Raw genomic sequence first — 17,145 nt, forward strand, 5'->3', positions numbered from 1 at the left:
CTCAACCTCTGCCTTCCAGCAGATATTCTGGAAGAGGAGGGAAACCGAGGCAGGCCAGGGCATACTTTGGTTCTCTGCTTCTCGTGGCCGCCCCTTGGCCAGCGGGCCCCAGCTGGTGTGGAGGAAGCTCAGGAAGAGGCACCTCGCGCCCTGCCTGGGGAGGGAGGGATTGGAGCCGCTACAAAGGCTGGCCAACAGGAGAGCAGGACAGGGGTGCCCAGGCAGGGGCTTGGCACTGACAAAGGCTGGAAATGCTACAGAAACATCCTGAAGGTGGGCTTCGTCCTCAGGGCCGTGGGGAGCCGTGGAGGGATTTTAAGTGAGGGAGGGGCACAGCTGGGTCTGGAAATGAGAAAGAACTTTCTGGGGCTGGTGTTGCTGGAGCCCCCAGGACATGGAAGGGAGATGCCAGCTGGGTGAGAGGCTCCCGAGGGGTCTGGGCTGTGGGCAAGGTGAGGCCCCAACCTGGGTGAGCGGGGACTGCCACTCCCGGGGAGCCCCTGCTGCCAGCTGCACCCCTGGTCCCTGGACTAAGGGTGCCCCAGTTCCCTAGTGGGTCAGGCGCCTGCTCCCTGCCCCCTGCAGACCCTTAAGGGAAGGGAGCAGACCGTGAGACCTGCTGCCCGCTCCTGGAGCCCTGATGCAAAGGGCTCTTAGCTTCGAGGCCTCTCATTTCTGACCCAGTCAGCACTTCTGCCTCCGCCATCATTATTCCTGGGACGGTGGCTTTCCTGTCCCCCGCCAGCCCCCAGCTCCGCCCCCCCAGCCTCCAGCAGCTTCCCCCACACACCTGTCCATCTTCTGTCTTCCTCTCCCCCCACATCAGTGCCCTCCCCCAGCCAATGTCCTCTTCTCCATCAACAGCCCCTCCCTCAACAGTGCCCCTCCCCCCCCACCGTCCCCCTCCCCAGCATCGCCTCTACACCCCGTTAATTTCCCTTCCCAGACTAGTACCCCTCCCCCAATCAACATCCCCTTCTCCGCATCCGTGCCTCTCCCCCTTGGTCAGTTACCTGCCTTCTTCATCTCCCCCCACCAGCCCCCCCAAGTCCTGAGCCGTCCATCACTTTGGTCCCCAGACTGGGGCTCCATGGGCCCATACACCCCCACCCACTCTCCGCTGTGATGGGGACCCCCCCCCCCGGGGGGCCCTGCTGACATGTTGTACCAGGATCCTTTCTGCCCAGAAGCACACGACTCCCACCCAGCAGACGAGTAAGCCGGGACCAGAGGGGCTAAGCCACATGCTGGAGGCACACTGGTGACTCCAGCCAGGCCGGGGGGGGCCCAGAGCTGGGACCTCACCAACCACCCCCCCGCACCCCAGGCCAGGGGGAGGATGTTAAGTTACTGGGACCAGAGGCCTTGGGAGGGGGAAGGAGGAAGGGCTGAGGGGAGGCCACCATGGGGGAGGGTCACGCCCAGAGTCTGTCTGGTTGCCAACAGAAACCAGACATGAGGTAATGGCCAAGATGAACTTGAACTTGGCTGAAGGTGGGGGGCTGGGAGCCAGGGCGCCAGGTCACTGGGATGGCCCACAGGGACAGCCCGATGGAAAGCACAACTGATTGATAGCAGGGGTGAGGGACTGAGGGACGACGCTGCGGCAGCCTGAGTTGCGGGGGGTGGGGGCTCCCGGGCCGGCCTCCCGCAGGTGGATTGGATGCTTTTCCAGAAAGGGCTGTTCTGTGGCTTCCCTGTGGAGACCCAGGCTGGAACCGTCCCTGAGCCGGTGCCCCAGTCCCTCCCACCCCGACCCCTACTCCTCCGCCCCATGGAAAGTGGAGGTCATGATCTCTCCAGGGCCAGGTGGGGGCCAGGCAAGGGCCAGAGCCACGCAGGCTGAGTTGGAATTCCCCTCTGGTGCTCCCGCGCTGGTGGCCCTGGGCAAATTCCTTGACTTCTCTGAGTCCGTATTTTCTTCTTTGAAACAGGATGGCTGGAGGCATAGTCCCTCCTTCGTGGGGAATCTGGCGGGGGGAGCGTTTTAACATTTGTCAAAAACAAAGTGAACAGCTCCGGTCGCCAAGTTTCAAAAAATTGGTGCAGCATAAGTATAGACCAGAAGTTGCACCGTAAATGGGTTTTCTCTGGGGTTTCTCCAGAGATCGGTTGTCACTGGGCACCCTGCATTTCATCCAGCAGCCTTGTCTGGGGTCCCCTAGCAGGTTATGACACGTCTGGGACACGGGAGACAGGGGTCCCGGGGAGGCGGGTGCACCGGGCAGTGGCCAGTGCGGTCCATGGTGGGAGACTGACCCCCATCTCTCTCTCTCTCTCTCTCTCTCTCTCCGTGTGTCCCCATTGGGCACCCAGTCCTGGTATCTGGGATAAGAAAGATTTCTTCCCACGCCCTGCTCCTTCATCGCGGGAATCCCAGGGGGCCGCACTGCCGGCCCCGGCCCACGTTTTCAGTGGAAAGTTCGAGCGAGCGAGACGACCCTGCCGACTCCCAGCCTGGCCGGAAAGACAGAACAGACACACACACGCAGGAGGGAAACAAGCAAAAAGGAAAAAAGGCAAAACAAAAACAAAAACAAAAACCCCACCAACAACCACCACAACAAAGAAAAGACAAAAGGAAAAAAAAACCACCATGGAAATGAACCCACCCATCCAAGACGCCGAACAGTAGAGACGGCCGCCCCTCAGAACTCTCGGGACGCCACGGCCGGACCCGAGGGCCAGGCCCCGCCACCAGTCCGGTGCGCTCCGAGGCCGCTGGCCGCGCCGGCGCCGACCTCCGTCCTCACTCACTCATCTCCGCTGCTGCTCTCCGAGGGCGGGCGCCCGCCCCCTGCCTCCGCCCCAGAACAGGTGAGCGCGGCCCCGTGCCCCGGCCCGGGCCCCCCCGCCGGGCAGGACACCCAGCAAGGCCACCTCTCCCTGTGCCCCCGCCGCCGGGACACCCGCCGGGCCTCTGCCATGGTGTCTGCCGAGTGGGGAGATGGGTGCTTGGGGGGGGGGGGGGTCCTTGTGGTGGGGGGCGGGTGGCAGGCAGCAGAGGCCAATGTGGAGGCCCGGGTGGGCGGGGACACGACAGGGGCAGAAGAGGGTTGTGGGGAGACCCTGGGTGTCGCCAGGGCACTGGGACGCGTGGCGGGAGCATTGTCAGGGGCGTCCCTGGCTGAGGGACCTCCACCCGGCCCCCGCCAGCCCGACTCGGACTTGGGCTCACAGCCGCGCGCCTACCCTGTTTGGGAAGAAAAGTCTCTATGCAATTGCCCCCCAGCTCCACCCCCGGCAGAGGAGGCCCCCCACCCCGCATCCCGCCGCCGGCCCTGCTCCGCGCCCCCCACCCACCCCCGGGAAGGGACCCACGTTGCACACACTGTAAGAAATGCACTTTCCGAGGAAGGGGCGGGGGGGGGGGGGCGGAGTGGAGAGACTCAGAGCTCCCGGGGAGGGGACACCCTGTCCGGAGCCTCATCCGCCTGAGCCCCGGGACGGAAGGACCCCCCTGCCCCCTGCTTAGCCCACGGAGGTGGGAGGTGGGAGCGAGTGGTTTAAGTGCCTGATTCCCACCGCCCGCCCCCCTTGTCCAGCTGGAATGGGAAGTGGCCGTGGGCCCTTCCGTTCCCTCCCCCGACTCAGCCACCTCCAGTCGCTGACCCTCACTGCTGTGCTCCCCTCCGAGCTAGAGAGATGGGGACCCCCCCACAGGCGGCCCGAAGGGCAGAGCTAGACTCCTCAACCCTGCCGCGCTCGGGCACGGGGTGGGGTCTGGGGAAGCCAGCGGGCCCTCCCTCGCCGCCTCTGCCAGTGCCTTACATCCTGGAGCGACACCCCTCCCTGGCGCCTCCCAGCCCAAAGGGGGGCCACGGTTTGCACTTTCATCTTCCCCCCGCCGAAGTGGGGCACAGCCGGGGTGTTGCATCAGAGCCGGGCCTCCGGGCACCCACGGTGTGCACGAGCCCGGGTGGGGGGATCGGGGGCTTCTGTCTGGGGCAGCGGGGGGTCGGCACCTGGGGGGGTCCCCTGTGGCCATGTGGGGGACCTCCCATCTGTTAAACGTTTTCCGTTGAGCCGCTCCAAAAACACTAAGCTAGGGACCCTGGGTGCCCCCCCAACCCTGGCTCCCTGGCCCCATTCCTACCCCCACCCCAGGATGGCCATCTTGGGTGGGGGAGTCTGGGAGCGGGTGTTAGGTGTTCTTGGGTCATGAGGCCCGAACACAGGGACCCCTCCCACCCCATCCATCTGAGTCCCAACCGGCCTCCTCCACGCCTGGGCCTGGGGAAGACCTTCCCCACCACGACCCCCGACCCCCTGGCCTGGGCCAAAGCCATCGCCCTGGGCTGGGCCTCCACCTCATCTGCTCCCAGCCTGGCGCCCCTGGCCCTCTCCTGGTTCCCCAGGCCTGGCCAGCCTCTCCAGAAACTGGACTTTCCTCCCAAACCAGCCCAAGGGGCTTGGCAAACCCACTCAACCATCAAGAGAAAGACCCTTCCCCACCCAGCCCCCTCCCATTGTCCAGAGGCATTCGAGAACCCTTGGTCCGTCCGTCTGTCCCCAGGGCCCCCCTCCACGGGGTAGCTGTTGGGGACCAAAGCATGGGCCACTCTCCGGGAGGGCAGGAGGGGGTGGGTCGTGCAGCTGGGGTATCCGGAAGCTTCTCCGCCGGGAACCTTAGGGTGCGGGTAGGCAGGGTAGGGGAGGGCGTCTGACGGCCCCCAGCTACCTAACTTTGCATGGTGCTTCGTCGGGGATTCCTGTGACCTGGCTCCTGAGGCCAGCTCGCTGCGGCTGACCCTGCATGGCAAATCGTACCTGGCTCTATCCCCCTCCCCCCGCCCTTCCCCCCCCAACACTACCCCCCTCCTCTTTAAAAAAAAAAAAAAAAGATACAAAAAAAAAAACCTTAAAAAAAACTCCATGTTTCCTAATTTGCACGAAATTTTCTACCACATGATGTGCCTTGCCTTCCGAGAATAAGTATTACCTTTAAACAATATCAGCGCACAGATAGCCGCATGCTCTGCTCGTGTAGTTCCAAGACAAAAAGACGAAACAATGACATGAAATAAAAAATAAAAACAGAAGGGGGATGTATTTCTATTTGTAAAAAATAAAATAAAAATTTAAAAAAAAATAAGAATTGAAAACAGAAAAAAAGGAAAATCCCACGCTTAGAAAAGCTATCCACAGAACAGTGGCTCCGTGGCCGGCCCTGTCCCCGCCCCCCCCCCCGTCGCCACGCCTCCCGCTGTAGTGGGGGGCGCGCCCTGGTGCTCTGCCGCCCCCACCCCACCCCTGGGTTCCAGAGGAGGCCCTTCCGAGGCCCCTGCCCACAGCAGCGGGCGGACCTCAGGGGTGAGCCCTGGCCCCACAGGGTGGCCGTCCTGCAGGCTGGCGTCCCCCTGGCTCAGGGTCACATTGCCGCCTCCCCCAGGCTCCCTTCCTTCTCCTCCCAACCCCTCTTCCTTCTTGCCAAAGGACTCCCCAGCCACCCCCCCATCCCTGGAGACCGGCCGGGGGCGGCGCTCCTCTCCTGCCGCAGCACCCACTCTGTCTTCCAGCTGTCAGGGGCCGGGAGGGGGCGGTTATCTGGGATGAAACAAACAGAAAACAGAAGCCAAACCCAATATATGCAATATCTGTCTGTCTGTCCCTGTAGACCTAGCTTGGCCACCCCAGGCCCGGCCGGCGGCCCGCGGGCGCGGGGACGAGCCCTGGGCGCAGGCCGCTCGGTCTGGTGGCTGTCACACGATTGTCTTGTCCTCAACTCCACATCCTTTTCCTGCCTTTCTCCGTTGTTGTTGGTTTGTTTGGCTTTTGTTCTTTTTTTTTTCCTTCTCTCTCCCAATTTCCTTTGCTTTTTACTCGACCAAAGCTGAGACAGTAGCAGCCGGTTAGCGGGGTGTCCGAGGGCTGGGCCCTTTAAGCTCCGGCGCCCCTGGCACCCCCCATCTCCTGTGGGGACACAGTAGGCAGATGGCCGCCCCCGGAGCGGGGAGGAGCCCCGTGGGCCAGCCCAACTTCCATCCACCATCAGACGCTCATCCCATGCCTTTTAAAAAGATGCCTCCACAAGTCAGGGGCAGGGGGCAGGTCGCACTCTCAGTGGCTGTGGCCGTGGCCGTGATTTGTCCTTTCATCCGAGAGCTCAAGGCCCTGTGTGTCATGTTTCATGCGGTAGATTTCTGGGTTTTATCCCTTTCCCCTCTCCCCCAGAACTGGGGAGCAGACACCCAGGGGAGGGGAGGAAGTGTCCCACCCGGGACCCCTCCCCGAGGGTCTTCGCGGGGGCCACGTCATCCCTCCGCAGCCCGCCCCCAGTTGTGTGCCCCGCTGAGCCGGTAGTGCCGTCCTGGGCCCGTGTGTCCCCCACCCCATCCCCCAGGAAAGCAGAAGGCAGAATAAGGCGGGGACACAGGGACCCAGCCAGACCCCTTCCCCAGCCCTCAGTGGGGCTGGTGCTGCAGGCACGGGGAGGGGCCGCTGGGCCCTGCGTGGTTTTTCACGTGTGTGAAACGAACATGTTCTCCAACCCCGCCCCCTCCCACGCCTGCTGCCCCCACCACTCGTGGTCCTTCCCTGCCCGTGGGTGGCCCCCCAGCCTGACCCTGGGCTCCAGCCATGCTGAGGAGAACAGAGAGGCCTCCTGGATGTATGCACGTCGCCCTCACGCCTCTCTGGCATGAGGGCACGGGCTCGAGGGCACGGGCTCCCGACGAGGGTGAAAAGGAGGTGCGGACAGGCGGGAAGACCAGTCCTGTCCCGCTGCGGAGAGGGGGGTCTGGGGCCCCAAGGCTCCGGCCAAGTTCCAAGCCCAGACCACCCCCAACCCCTGACCCTGAGCTAGACAATCAGACCTAAGAGGAACCCCGAAGGAGACCTGGGGGGTGTCTGCACCCCCCAAGCAGCAGACAAGTCCAGCCTCAGCCCCACACATCCCCGTCTCTGCTCTGGAACCTTCTGTCCCCGGGGACGGCGACCAGTTAGGTGGGAGCCTGGGGCCGGGGAGCATCTCCTGCCCCTGCGAGGCACCGCTCGAGGACCCTCTCCCCGCTCTGGCTCCTCCCACGGTACTCTGACCCCCCCCCCCCAGTTTAGGGCTATTCTGTACACACACACGCATATATATAAATATATATAATTTTTGGAGTTTTTTCTCATAATACAGGTTCTACAATGGCTACTTTTTATTTTAACCTGGATTCCCTCTCTGAGACCCCGGTTTCTCCTCTTCTTTGGGGAGGCTGTTGGGAGGCGGGTTCCAGAGACCCGTCCTTACATCCAGCTTCCTCCGCGGGCCCCCATTTTTCCCCGCTTCTGCCCCTGCGGACCCCTGAGGCCCCCACCTCTACACTGACCCGCCCCTCCCCCATCCCTCCCTCCATCCATCCCCCTGCCCCCCAGGCGAGGCAGGGGGGCCAGACCCAAAGCTGTGCCAGCGGGACTTGTTGCCAGCGATACCAAAACAAGACTTTTCCCAAGCAGTGCCTCACATGTCTGCTGGTGTGGTTTTGGGGTTCTCCTCCCCTGTTCCCCAGGGCCCCCGCCCAGGCCTCAGAAAAGAGGCAGTAGGATCCAACAGGAGTCAGGGCTCGGGGCCGGAAGGAAGTCACGCACCCCCAAGCTTCTGCCCTCCCCGTAGCCCTCCATTCACACCTCCTGGCTAGAAGGGGACCCCCGGGAAGGGGACGGAAGCTGTCCCAGCCCCCTCTGGCTGGGAGCCCCTGAAGTCCACTCCCCACCCCATCCTCCCGCTTTGGGTCCCAGCCAGGCCCCCAAAACCAAAGTCCCTTCGAATCCGGGGGGCCCTGGCCTCTGCCCCCAGCTTCCTGCCCTCCCTCCCCCAGGACCCTACATGCGGGCAGACGAGAGGGTCTGAGGGACAAGAGCGCACGGGGCAGAGGAAGGACAGACCCCCCCGAGTTTCCTTGTTCTTCGCTCTTTTCCTTTCCTTTCTTTCCTTCCTAACTTTCTCGCTGACAAACTTGGTGGTGGTGTTGCTTTTCATTTTCATTTTCTTTTCCCTCCGAGATATTTTTTGAGGTCCCCCCCCCCATTTTGCATTTTACTGATATTACCAGGATAGTTTACTCTGTCTCTCGCTTCCTGCTTGCCACACACACCGGATCTCTCTCTCTCTCTCACACACACACACACGCACACACACACCCCATGCTCGTGAACCCCGGTCGGGAGAAGGTCCCGGCTGGGTCTGCCGCCCGCGGCTCCCTTCCCCTCGGGGACGGGGACCCAGGACGAGCTGGCAGACCGGCCAACTTCCCCCGCGCCCGCCCGCCGCCGCCGCCCGCAGCATATTCCGGTCATAACCTTGTATATTACGCAGTCATTCGGTTTTTGCAGATGCGCCTACCTACGTACCATTTACAGAAAGTGACTCTGGCTGTTATTATTTTGTTTGTTTGTTTCCCTATGCAAAAAAAAAAAAAAAAAAGAAAAAATGAAAAAAAAAAATGAAACAAGGGGGGGGTTCCATAAAAGATTGAATAAAAAGCAAAAAAAAAAAAAAAAAAGACAAAAGAAGGAAGAAAAAAATGTATAAAAATTAAACAAGCTATGCTTCAACTCTCGCTGACTGTCCTGGGTCCTCCTTTCTGTGCCTTATGGGTTGTTCTGTGTGAGCGCGAAGGGAAGGGGCTGGGGCTGCGGGACGATCGGGCAGCGACTGAGACCGTGGCCTCTGTCCAGCAGCCTCCAGGGACCGTCCACAGTGCCTAGGGACATTTGTTGATTGTGGGGAGGCTCCTGGCAGCGAGCGCTGGGGCCAGGCACCCAGGGCGCCCGCACAGAGCAATCTGGACCCACATCCGTGTCCGCAAGGCCCGTGGGAGGGACACACTTTCCATGCTGACGTCGGTGAGCTCAGGGCCCAGGTCCTTCCTGCAATGCTCCTGGTGGCCTGTGGTCTCCCTGTCTCTACACTGGTCTGTTTCACAGCCCTGAACCTTGGTTCCTGCTGTTCTTTTGCTCATCACTGCCTCCCCACTCTAGGCAAACCCTTCAGGTCCCACAAGGACATCCTCTTCCTCCAGGAGGCCCACACACCTTTCCCCAGTCTAGCTTCCTCCCTGACCAGCCTTGGATCTCCCCAGGGTCTTCAGTCAACAAACCCCACGGGCATCTGTGCAGCACCTGCTCTGTGCCGGGAAACCCCACCCCCCTCCCCGGCTCCAAGGACAAAACCTGGCACACAGTCAGCGCTCCGTCAATGCACAGAACACTTTCCCTCTTTTCCACCTGGCAAAGTCCCATTCATTCAGCAAAGATTTCCTGAGCATCTGTGAGTACCAAGTATTGGGGACACAGCAGGGAACAAAATGCCCAAAATAATCTGCCTTCATAGCTCGTACAGTTCCAAGATGGGAAAAAACATGGTAAACAATAAGAATAAGTCAGATATGTATCAGAGGGGGGGGCGCCTGGGGGACTCAACGGGTTAAGCCTCTGCCTTCAGCTCAGGTCATGGGCTCAGGGTCCTGGGATGGAGCCCCGCATCGCATTGGGCTCTCTGCTCTGCGGGGAACCTGCTTCCCCCTCTCTCTCTCTGCCTACTTGTGATCTCTGTCAAATAAATAAATAAATGAAATCTTTAATATATATATGTATATATTTCAGAGGAGGTAAGTGCCAAAGAAGTAAAGTAAGGGAAAGCAAAGTGGGTCTCGCGGAAGGAGTTAACATTTAAACAGAGATGAATAGGAGGGACACAGCCCCCTGGAAATCTGACAGATGAGTGTTTCAGGCAGAGGACACAGTCTGTGCAAAGGCCCTGGGGCAGGACGCTGCCTGGCTTGTTGGATGAACAGTCAGGAGGCCCGCGTGACTGGAGCACTGTGAGGGGCCCAGGGAAGAGGGAAGGACACGGAGGGAACGGGCCGGTCCTGCAGGGTCTTGGGGGTCTCAGGGAGGACTTGGGCTGTTTTCCCAAGGAACCGGGAGACAAGACAGAAGGACCAGCAGGCACAGTGCCCTCCACTACACGCCGATGCGCGGCCCCACGCCGCCGCCCAGGCAGGAACAGACGCCAGTTGTCGGGACGGGGACGGGGCGGTCCGAGGCCCCCCAGATCCCTCCCGTCCCCTTCCTGAGTCCCAACCCCGACAGGGCTGGGCGCTTCCGCCTCAGCAGCGAGGTTCTGGCGCCCCCTCGTGGACGGGCGAGGCTCTGGACCCGGAGCCGGGTCTCTAGGGGAGGGGCCCGCAGCCACCTGCGCCCCACTCCCCGCCCCCGGGCCAGCCGCTCCCCGCAGCCGGAAAGGGGGCGCCAGCAGGAGCTTCTTTGGCGGCGTGAAGGCTCCGCCTGTTGTGGGGGCTCGGGGTCGGGGGCTCGGCCGGGGCGGGGGTAGGGGTCAGCCGGCGCCCTCAGGCCGGCGGGCGGGGCTCGGCCGGCGCGGGGCGGGGGGCAGCCGGGCCTCCACCGCGCGGGCAGCTCCGTGTTCCGCAGTCGCCGGCGCCTCGGGGGCGGTCCCGCACCGCAGGCCGCTCGCCGCCCTGGGCCTCCGACTCCAGGCCATTAAAGGGGTGCAGGCTTGTGACAGCCACGCGACCCCCACAACTTCCAGACGCCCCTAGGGGAGAAGTCGGGCCCCGCCCCCGCGGAGAGGGCGGAGCCGCACAGCCCCGCCTACTCCCCTCCCCCGCGGCCGCGGCGCCGCCTCCCGCCCGGACACTCCGCACCCCTCCTCGGAACCGAACCCGCGTCCCCCGCAGGGACGACAGGCGGAGGGGCGCGGGGGCGCGGTCTGGACACGCCCCCGGTGCCCTTCCAGATCCCCCACCCGGAGCGGGAGCCTCCCACGCGCCGGCCGCATCCCCACCACTTCAGCCTCCCGAAAAGCTGACATTTATTAGACACCTTCGGGGTTCTGGGCTCCGTGCTCAGGATTTTCATGGACACTGTTTCGTTTAATCCTCGTGACAATTTATAAAGGATCAAGTTACCCCCCGCACCCTTTTACTGGACAAGAAGCTTAGGCGCAGAGAGGTTAGGTTACACGCTGAGGCTGCACAGCAAGGACGCTGGGAGTTCAAGCCTTACGGGGAGCTGCCCGGGGGTCGGGGGAGGGTGCTGCGTTCCCTCCCAAGCTCAGCACCCGCACCCAGGAACGGCTTGCAGACAGTGACCAGCAAATCAGTGCCTAGAGGGGGGACCCTTCTCTCCCAGGATGCCGCCATGTGCTGGGCCCATCGGCGGGACAGCCGGGCCGGATCTGGGCCCCGCAAACACTGCAGGGCCTTTGCAGTTCCTCCCACTGTCCCTCTTACCCCTGAGAAGGGGCCTGGGGAAGGGGGTGTATTAAGGCCCTGGCAAATGCAAAGCGGGGGTGGGGGTGGGGGGGGGGACTGGGGCGGGACCTGAGCCCTCCTCATTCAGGGACACTTCATCTGAACCCCACATGGGATCATTTCACGGGCCCCAGGACCAGCTCTTTGCTTGTAGGGTGCAGAACAGGCATTGGGCATCTCTGGGAGGCCTGCCTGGAGGAGGCAGGTGGGAAGCCTTCATTCCGAGGAGCTCTCCACTCTCTCGCGGTTTGGAGGCCCCCCTTTCTCCTCCAGCTCCAGCCCCAGGTTGCCCTCGGCTTCTTTCCCCTCTTCTCTCGCAGTCCCCTCTTCCTTCTCTTTCTTGCTGCGGAAACAAAACAAGGTTCCAGAAAACCCCACGTCATAAGAATCTCGTGTCCAGGCCTCGCGATCCCCCCTGAACCTCTGAGCCTGCACGCCGGTGGCTCCCACCGTGCAGAAGCTGAGCTGAGCTCAGACAGGTTAGGGCACCGGTGCTGTTTGAACAAGAAGCACGCTCGGGAGCCCACGCGGGAGCTCCGGGAGCCCGAACCTGGCTCTTCACATCCCGCCGCCCCGGCCTCCTGGGTCTCAGGACCGTGGGTGAGGGAACTGGCAGAGCCAGGGAGACAGGCCGATCCGTGGGCGGCTAGGCGAATGAGCGGATGGGTGGACGGATGGACAGATGGACGTGCGGATGCAGGGTGGGTGGGAAGGTGGACGGAGGTGCAGACAGCGGGATGGACACACACACAGGACCAGACGGAGGGACGGATAAATGCGTGGGGTTTGAAGGGAGGTGATGAGGACCTTAGGGATCCCATCTGACACACACATGAGCCCTGGGGACTCAGGGAAGCCCCCTTGCTTTTCAGGCAGAGAGTCCGGAGGGAAGACAGTGAGGTTCGATGAGGCCCCCTGGGTTCTGAATCAAAGAATTCCCCCCCGGGGCCCTGCCCTGCCTCCTGGGACGCTCTGGAGGGAAGGGGCTCTGAGCCCTGGGGTTCCACAGGGGAAGGACTCAGGCAGGAGCAGGGCAGGAGCAGGGCCCACCTGTCACGGGACTGGCTGCACCAGATGGCGTAGACCACTGTGAGGATGAAGAGGAGGAAGAGGGCGGCCAGCATGGCCCCCAGCCCCACCAGCCACGGCTTCCTCTGGGCAACTGCGGGCAGGATGGGGCAGGGTCAGCAGCTGGGCCATGCGGGGCGGGGTGGGGGGCGGGTAATGGGGGGTGGGGTGGGGGGGTGGGGGAGCTCGCTTCCCACCTCCTCTCCCTCCCGAGGCCTTACAGCAGGGTTGGGCCTGAACCGGCTGCAGGACCAGAGCCGCCAGAAGGGAGACTGGGCCAGCGGTCACCCGGAATCTGTCCATCCTTGTCTGTCTGTCCTCGCCTGTAGCCAGCGGGTTCTGGGGATGCCACCCCATTAGAAGAGGAAGTGGCCTGCCCAGGACACCCCAGGGCAGGGTGTGGCCAGTGCTGCAGGAAGTGGGGGGATGGGGCCCCCTTCCCGGGGTTCTGGGTCTGCTGGGGAGGGATCCGGCGTCCAAGGCATCCCAGCACCTTGTCTCCCTAAGGTCCCCCTTGGCCCCCTCCCCCCACAGGCAGAGCTACGGGAGAGGCTCAGGAAAGGTGGGGACGCATCCCGAGAGCCTACTGTGCGCCAGGCCTTGCCATGGCTCTTGAGCCCTGGAAGCTGCTTCAAGCCTCCTAACTCTTGTCCTCAGGGTGCAGACGAGGGGCTACCTTGCCGGGGCCACACAGCATTCCAGAGGGACACCGTGCTCCCAGCTAGGATCCACAGCCAGGAACGGCCCCCCCAGCGCTTCAACCCTCTCCCATCCTAGGGCATTAACCTCCAAACCCGACCTCAGACTATGAAGAGCCTATAAACTCCATCATCACGCGGACCGCCTGGCCTTCGTCCCAGCTCTGCCAACTGCAGCCCGCGAGACCTGGCCGGTGGCGTTCCTCTCTCTACGCCTCCCCATTTTCAGCTGGGAAAGGGACTAATTGTGCACTGATGGAGGCGGAGGAAGGAAATGCCCAGGGCTCCCTGGGAGCATCTCTAAGGGCCTGTATTATCTTGACTTTATTTATTTTTTGCACTCCCTGGTGGACGATTCTGGAAGTGTTCTAGCAGCCTTGGTTTACATCTACCAGCAACCCCAGCGACCAGCCCCAGAACCAAGCCCGGATGCGTCTTCGTCAAGGTCCTTATTAAGAAATAGTTAACATCCAGGGCAAGGTCCAGGGCCCGGAGAAAGTGAGGTGAAAGGGGAGGCTGGAAATTGGGAGGAGAAAGTACTTGCCCCTTCCCAGGGGAACGCAGAGCGCTGGGGTACACAGCCTCCCCTACCCAGTTCCCGGGAATGGGGTCACATGACCCCCAGACGAGGGGTGGGGTAGTGAGGAATTCCTAGGATATGGTGCTCTCAGGGCTCAAAGTCCAGGGCTCAGGGAGCAAAATCAAGATTGCCAGGAGAGGGCCGGGGTGGGGGGGCGGTGGGGACAGGGGCGGCATCTGGGCACCGTGTAGCCTGCTCTCCCATACCTGCACGAGCATTGACCCCAACCCCAAAATCTGCCTCCCCCAGGAGGAATCTGAGTCCAAGAGACAACAGGAACCCTTCTGAACGGCTCTTATCAATTCTTTAATGCAGGTCTCATGCGGAAAAGCAACCCCTACCCGGTGTTGGTCCCTGAGGCTGAGTGGGGCAGGGGAGGTTCTGGCCAACAGATAGCAGGGAGAGGGAAAAGAAATCAGGCAGCGGGGAGAAGTAGGGGGAGCCATGAGATGGTAAGCTTGGGGCTTTCTCCACAACCAAGAACGAGCTCCAAGTGCAAGAAGAATCACTAGCGGGACAAGTCAGGAAGGAGGGCCGAAAGAGCCCACACATGCGCACACGGAGCCCTCCTGGCGGGGCGGGGCACATCCCACGCTCTTCCCTGGGTGCTCTCGGTTCTACATGGGAGTTGTTATGGTGGCTTCACGTCCGGGCCGTTGCTTACACGGTATGGAAGGGGCATCTCTGGGCAGCTGCCTGGAGGAAGCGAGTGTCAACTCTTCACATGGCTGTGTTCGCGACCTTCCCATGGCCTCCGGACTCCTCCTCCTCCAGCTCCAGCCCTGAGTTCGTTTCTCCTTCCTTCCCCGCCGTCTTGTCCTTCTGGTCCTTTGTCACCCCTTTCCTCTCCCTCTTGCCTTCGTCACTGTAAGGATACAAAGGGCCCAGCCCACAATGAGAAACAGTCACTCCCACTTAATTGGCACCTACCTGGGCCAGGTGTTCTGCGCCTTCGCTGAATTCTCAAAACAGTCCTCAAAACAGAGGAAGCCTCGCTAGTTCCATTTCACAAAGGCAGAAGCTAAGACTCAACCACCCCAGGGATGGACAGGTGGATGGAGGTGGGTGGGAAGATGGATGAGTAGGTAGATAGGTAGAGAAGTGACCAGAAGGTTGCAGGGGAGGGTTGAATAGATACACAGCGTGGGAGGTTAATTGGAGAAAGAATGAGGGGTGGACGGCTGGTTGGACAGGAGTGTGGAAGGGTGCATGGATGGATGGGTCATTGGGCTTTTGGGTGCGGGAAGTGGATCGGTGGATGGACGGGTGGGTGAGGAGGTGATGGCTGTAAGGGAATGAATGGACAGATGGGCGGGTGGGCGGGTGTATGGGCGATGGGCAGGTAAGTGGTTAGGTGAATGGACAGCTGCGTGGAGAGACGAATAAGTGAATGGGAAGATGAGTGAATGAGCAGGAAGAAGAGAAGGACAGATCAATGGATGGGAGTGTAAGTGGGTGGGCGGATGGCAGTGTACAAAAGATGAATGGGTCGATGGGTTACTGGGTAGGAAGACTGATGGATGAATGATGGATGGTTGGAAAGTGAGGCATGGGTAGGTGGGTGGGTGGATGGATGGATGGGTGGGTGGGTGGGTAGATGGTTGGGTGGATGGTTGGGTGGATGGTTGGGTGGATGGTTGGGTGGATGGGTAGGTGGGTGGGTGTGTGGGTGGGTGCATGGATGGATGGAGGAATGAACGGGCAGGGAGAAAACTACCAACACGGGAGCTCAGGTGGGTTCAAGAACCTCCAGCACATCCTGGGAATGAGAATCACATTCCATAGGCCCTGCACTGGGTCTCAGACAAAGCAAACAATTGGGATTGCATCTCTCCCTCAAAATACATCTTGGGCTTGGCTGAGAATCTTCTGGTCAGGTTGGCTTCCTCCCCTCTCCTGCACTCCTATTTCCCAACCCCCAACTTTGCCCAAGCTGGGATATTACACTTAAAGGGCCCCCAGCCCTGCCTCCTCCCTGAGCCTTCCACCAGAATCATGTCTGGAACCAGTCGGGACCATAGAAAACATGGAGTCCAGGAGAGTCACCCATCCCAGATCGCATGCTCGTGCACAGACACCTACCCAATCTGACACCACGGTCTTGTTTAACAGACCTACTGTGTGCCAAGTCCCATGCTGAGCCCTGGGAACACAGCTAGGACCAAAGCTATGCTCTATCCATCTCTTGGAAACTACCAGCTAGCGTCAAGAAAGGGTGTAATGACTAAGATAATTTCAGCTGGTGGTAAGTGCAAAGAATGCACAGCTGTGGGGCACAGTGTCAGGCAGGCTGGTGGCCAGGGTGGGCTTCTTCGAGGAGGAAATATCTGAACAGGGACTGCAGGAGGAGCCAGCCAGAAGATACAGGAAAGGCTGTTCCAATCAGTGAGAATAGTGTGTACAAAGGTCCTGGGGCAGGAATGTGTTTGAGGAGTTCAAGAACAGAAAGAGGTCATCTATGCACACCCATCTCTCCCCCCTCCAAGGGGGCTCCCACAAACCCCCTAGCCCTGCACACACCCACACACACTCACACAGGCAGTACCTCAGGGCTGTGTCCTGATAGGGGTTGGACTCCATACCGAATGCAAACTCCTCATCCTCAGCTCTGCAAGAGACGGGGGGTGAAGGTGAGTGAAGGGCAGGAGGTCGCCTTCAGAGTCTCCCCTGGCTGGGACACATGAACCCCACAAAGCAGGGTGCCTGGGCTGCACGGCTGTCCCAGACCGTGAGGCTGTGAGGCCTGTGTGAGCAGGAGCAGGGAAATGGGGGGACAGGAGGGAGAGGACCAGAGAGAGTCAGGAAGCAGGGGGGGTGCCCAGCGCCTTGCGGAGAAGAGAGGACAGTGACAGCGGCTGTGGGGAGCGGGGAGAGGGGCTCCCACCTCTTTTTGGAGCACCAGATGCGGTTAACCAGCATGAGGACGAAGACGATGAACAGGAACCCCACGACGGCAGCCAGGCCCACCAGCCAGGGCTTCGGGCGGTACTGCGAGGCTGTCCAGACGTAGAGCAGGTGCGACTCAGAGCTGGGGCCAGGCCAGGGGTCTGACCCCCCCCCGGAAGGGGACAGGGGAAGGGTGCTGGGGAATGCGGATGGGGTGCTGGGTGTCAGAGACCCGTTCTAGAGAACGGGAGGGGCCCGGGAGCATCTCACGAATGCGGAGAGAGGCCCCGAGAGAGTGTGGGGATTGGGGGGGGGCTCCAAGAGGGGTCTGACCCCTTCCTCCTCTGCCTGCCTCTCCTGTCAGAGGTCTTGGTTCCTCATCATGAAAAATGGGGAGACTGTGAGCCTGTGGGTGAGTTCCTCCCAGGACTCTCCCCACCCCTGTCCCCCCCACCGACCACCCCACCAGGTCCAGATCGGGTCCTACCCTGCTGAGCTTCTGCAGGTGACAGGAGCAGGGCGCTGAGTAGGAGAGGGATCTCCAGGGTCTCCATGGTCATAGAAGAGCCGCGGCGGTGCACGGTCAAGGCTGGCTGGGTGAGGCCCTGCCCGGCCCCTGATAAAGCAGCAGGCAGGCCTAGGGGCGGGGCCG

The 17,145-nt window shown here is 61.5% G+C and overlaps 3 protein-coding genes across 6 annotated transcripts in view; 1 reads left to right on the plus strand and 2 right to left on the minus strand.

The window, feature by feature from the left end:
- NFIC (nuclear factor I C) overlaps positions 1 to 3,645 on the plus strand; it is a 54,550-nt gene extending 50,905 nt beyond the window's left edge. For 2 of the 4 annotated variants that reach the window (XM_059159441.1, XM_059159443.1), the window contains one exon: positions 2,317 to 2,483. In XM_059159441.1, the coding sequence (XP_059015424.1) occupies positions 2,317 to 2,334 (18 nt within the window). In that variant the 3' untranslated portion in view covers positions 2,335 to 2,483. Of the gene's footprint in view, positions 1 to 2,316 lie in introns of all 4 variants that reach the window. The other 2 variants (XM_059159440.1, XM_059159442.1) reach the window with 2 other exon arrangements.
- A 7,208-nt stretch (positions 3,646 to 10,853) lies between these two features.
- LOC131823288 (small integral membrane protein 24-like) lies at positions 10,854 to 12,679 on the minus strand. Its single transcript, XM_059159449.1, has 3 exons — positions 12,551 to 12,679; positions 12,312 to 12,423; positions 10,854 to 11,604 (listed from the first exon to the last, which is right to left on the minus strand). The coding sequence occupies exons 1-3, from the start codon at positions 12,630 to 12,632 to the stop codon at positions 11,478 to 11,480; spliced, it is 321 nt and encodes a 106-aa protein (XP_059015432.1). The 5' UTR covers positions 12,633 to 12,679; the 3' UTR covers positions 10,854 to 11,477.
- A 1,221-nt stretch (positions 12,680 to 13,900) lies between these two features.
- Positions 13,901 to 17,145, minus strand: LOC131823287 (small integral membrane protein 24-like). Its single transcript, XM_059159448.1, has 4 exons — positions 16,981 to 17,145; positions 16,492 to 16,603; positions 16,153 to 16,215; positions 13,901 to 14,472 (listed from the first exon to the last, which is right to left on the minus strand). The coding sequence occupies exons 1-4, from the start codon at positions 17,051 to 17,053 to the stop codon at positions 14,328 to 14,330; spliced, it is 393 nt and encodes a 130-aa protein (XP_059015431.1). The 5' UTR covers positions 17,054 to 17,145; the 3' UTR covers positions 13,901 to 14,327.

This window comes from Mustela lutreola, chromosome 2 (genome assembly GCF_030435805.1).
Source record: "Mustela lutreola isolate mMusLut2 chromosome 2, mMusLut2.pri, whole genome shotgun sequence".
Classification (NCBI taxonomy): domain Eukaryota; kingdom Metazoa; phylum Chordata; class Mammalia; order Carnivora; family Mustelidae; genus Mustela; species Mustela lutreola.

Coding starts and splice junctions, on each gene's coding strand:
- LOC131823287 (XM_059159448.1), bottom strand. CDS start 17,053: ATGACCATGGAGACCCTGGAGATCCCTCTCCTACTCAGCGCCCTGCTC. Junction 16,604..16,980: donor ACCTGCAGAAGCTCAGCAGG/GTAGGACCCGAT, acceptor ACGTCTGGACAG/CCTCGCAGTACCGCCCGAAG. Junction 16,216..16,491: donor ATCTGGTGCTCCAAAAAGAG/GTGGGAGCCCCT, acceptor CGTCTCTTGCAG/AGCTGAGGATGAGGAGTTTG.
- LOC131823288 (XM_059159449.1), bottom strand. CDS start 12,632: ATGGACAGATTCCGGGTGACCGCTGGCCCAGTCTCCCTTCTGGCGGCT. Junction 12,424..12,550: donor GGTTCAGGCCCAACCCTGCT/GTAAGGCCTCGG, acceptor TCCTGCCCGCAG/TTGCCCAGAGGAAGCCGTGG. Junction 11,605..12,311: donor TGCAGCCAGTCCCGTGACAG/GTGGGCCCTGCT, acceptor TTGTTTCCGCAG/CAAGAAAGAGAAGGAAGAGG.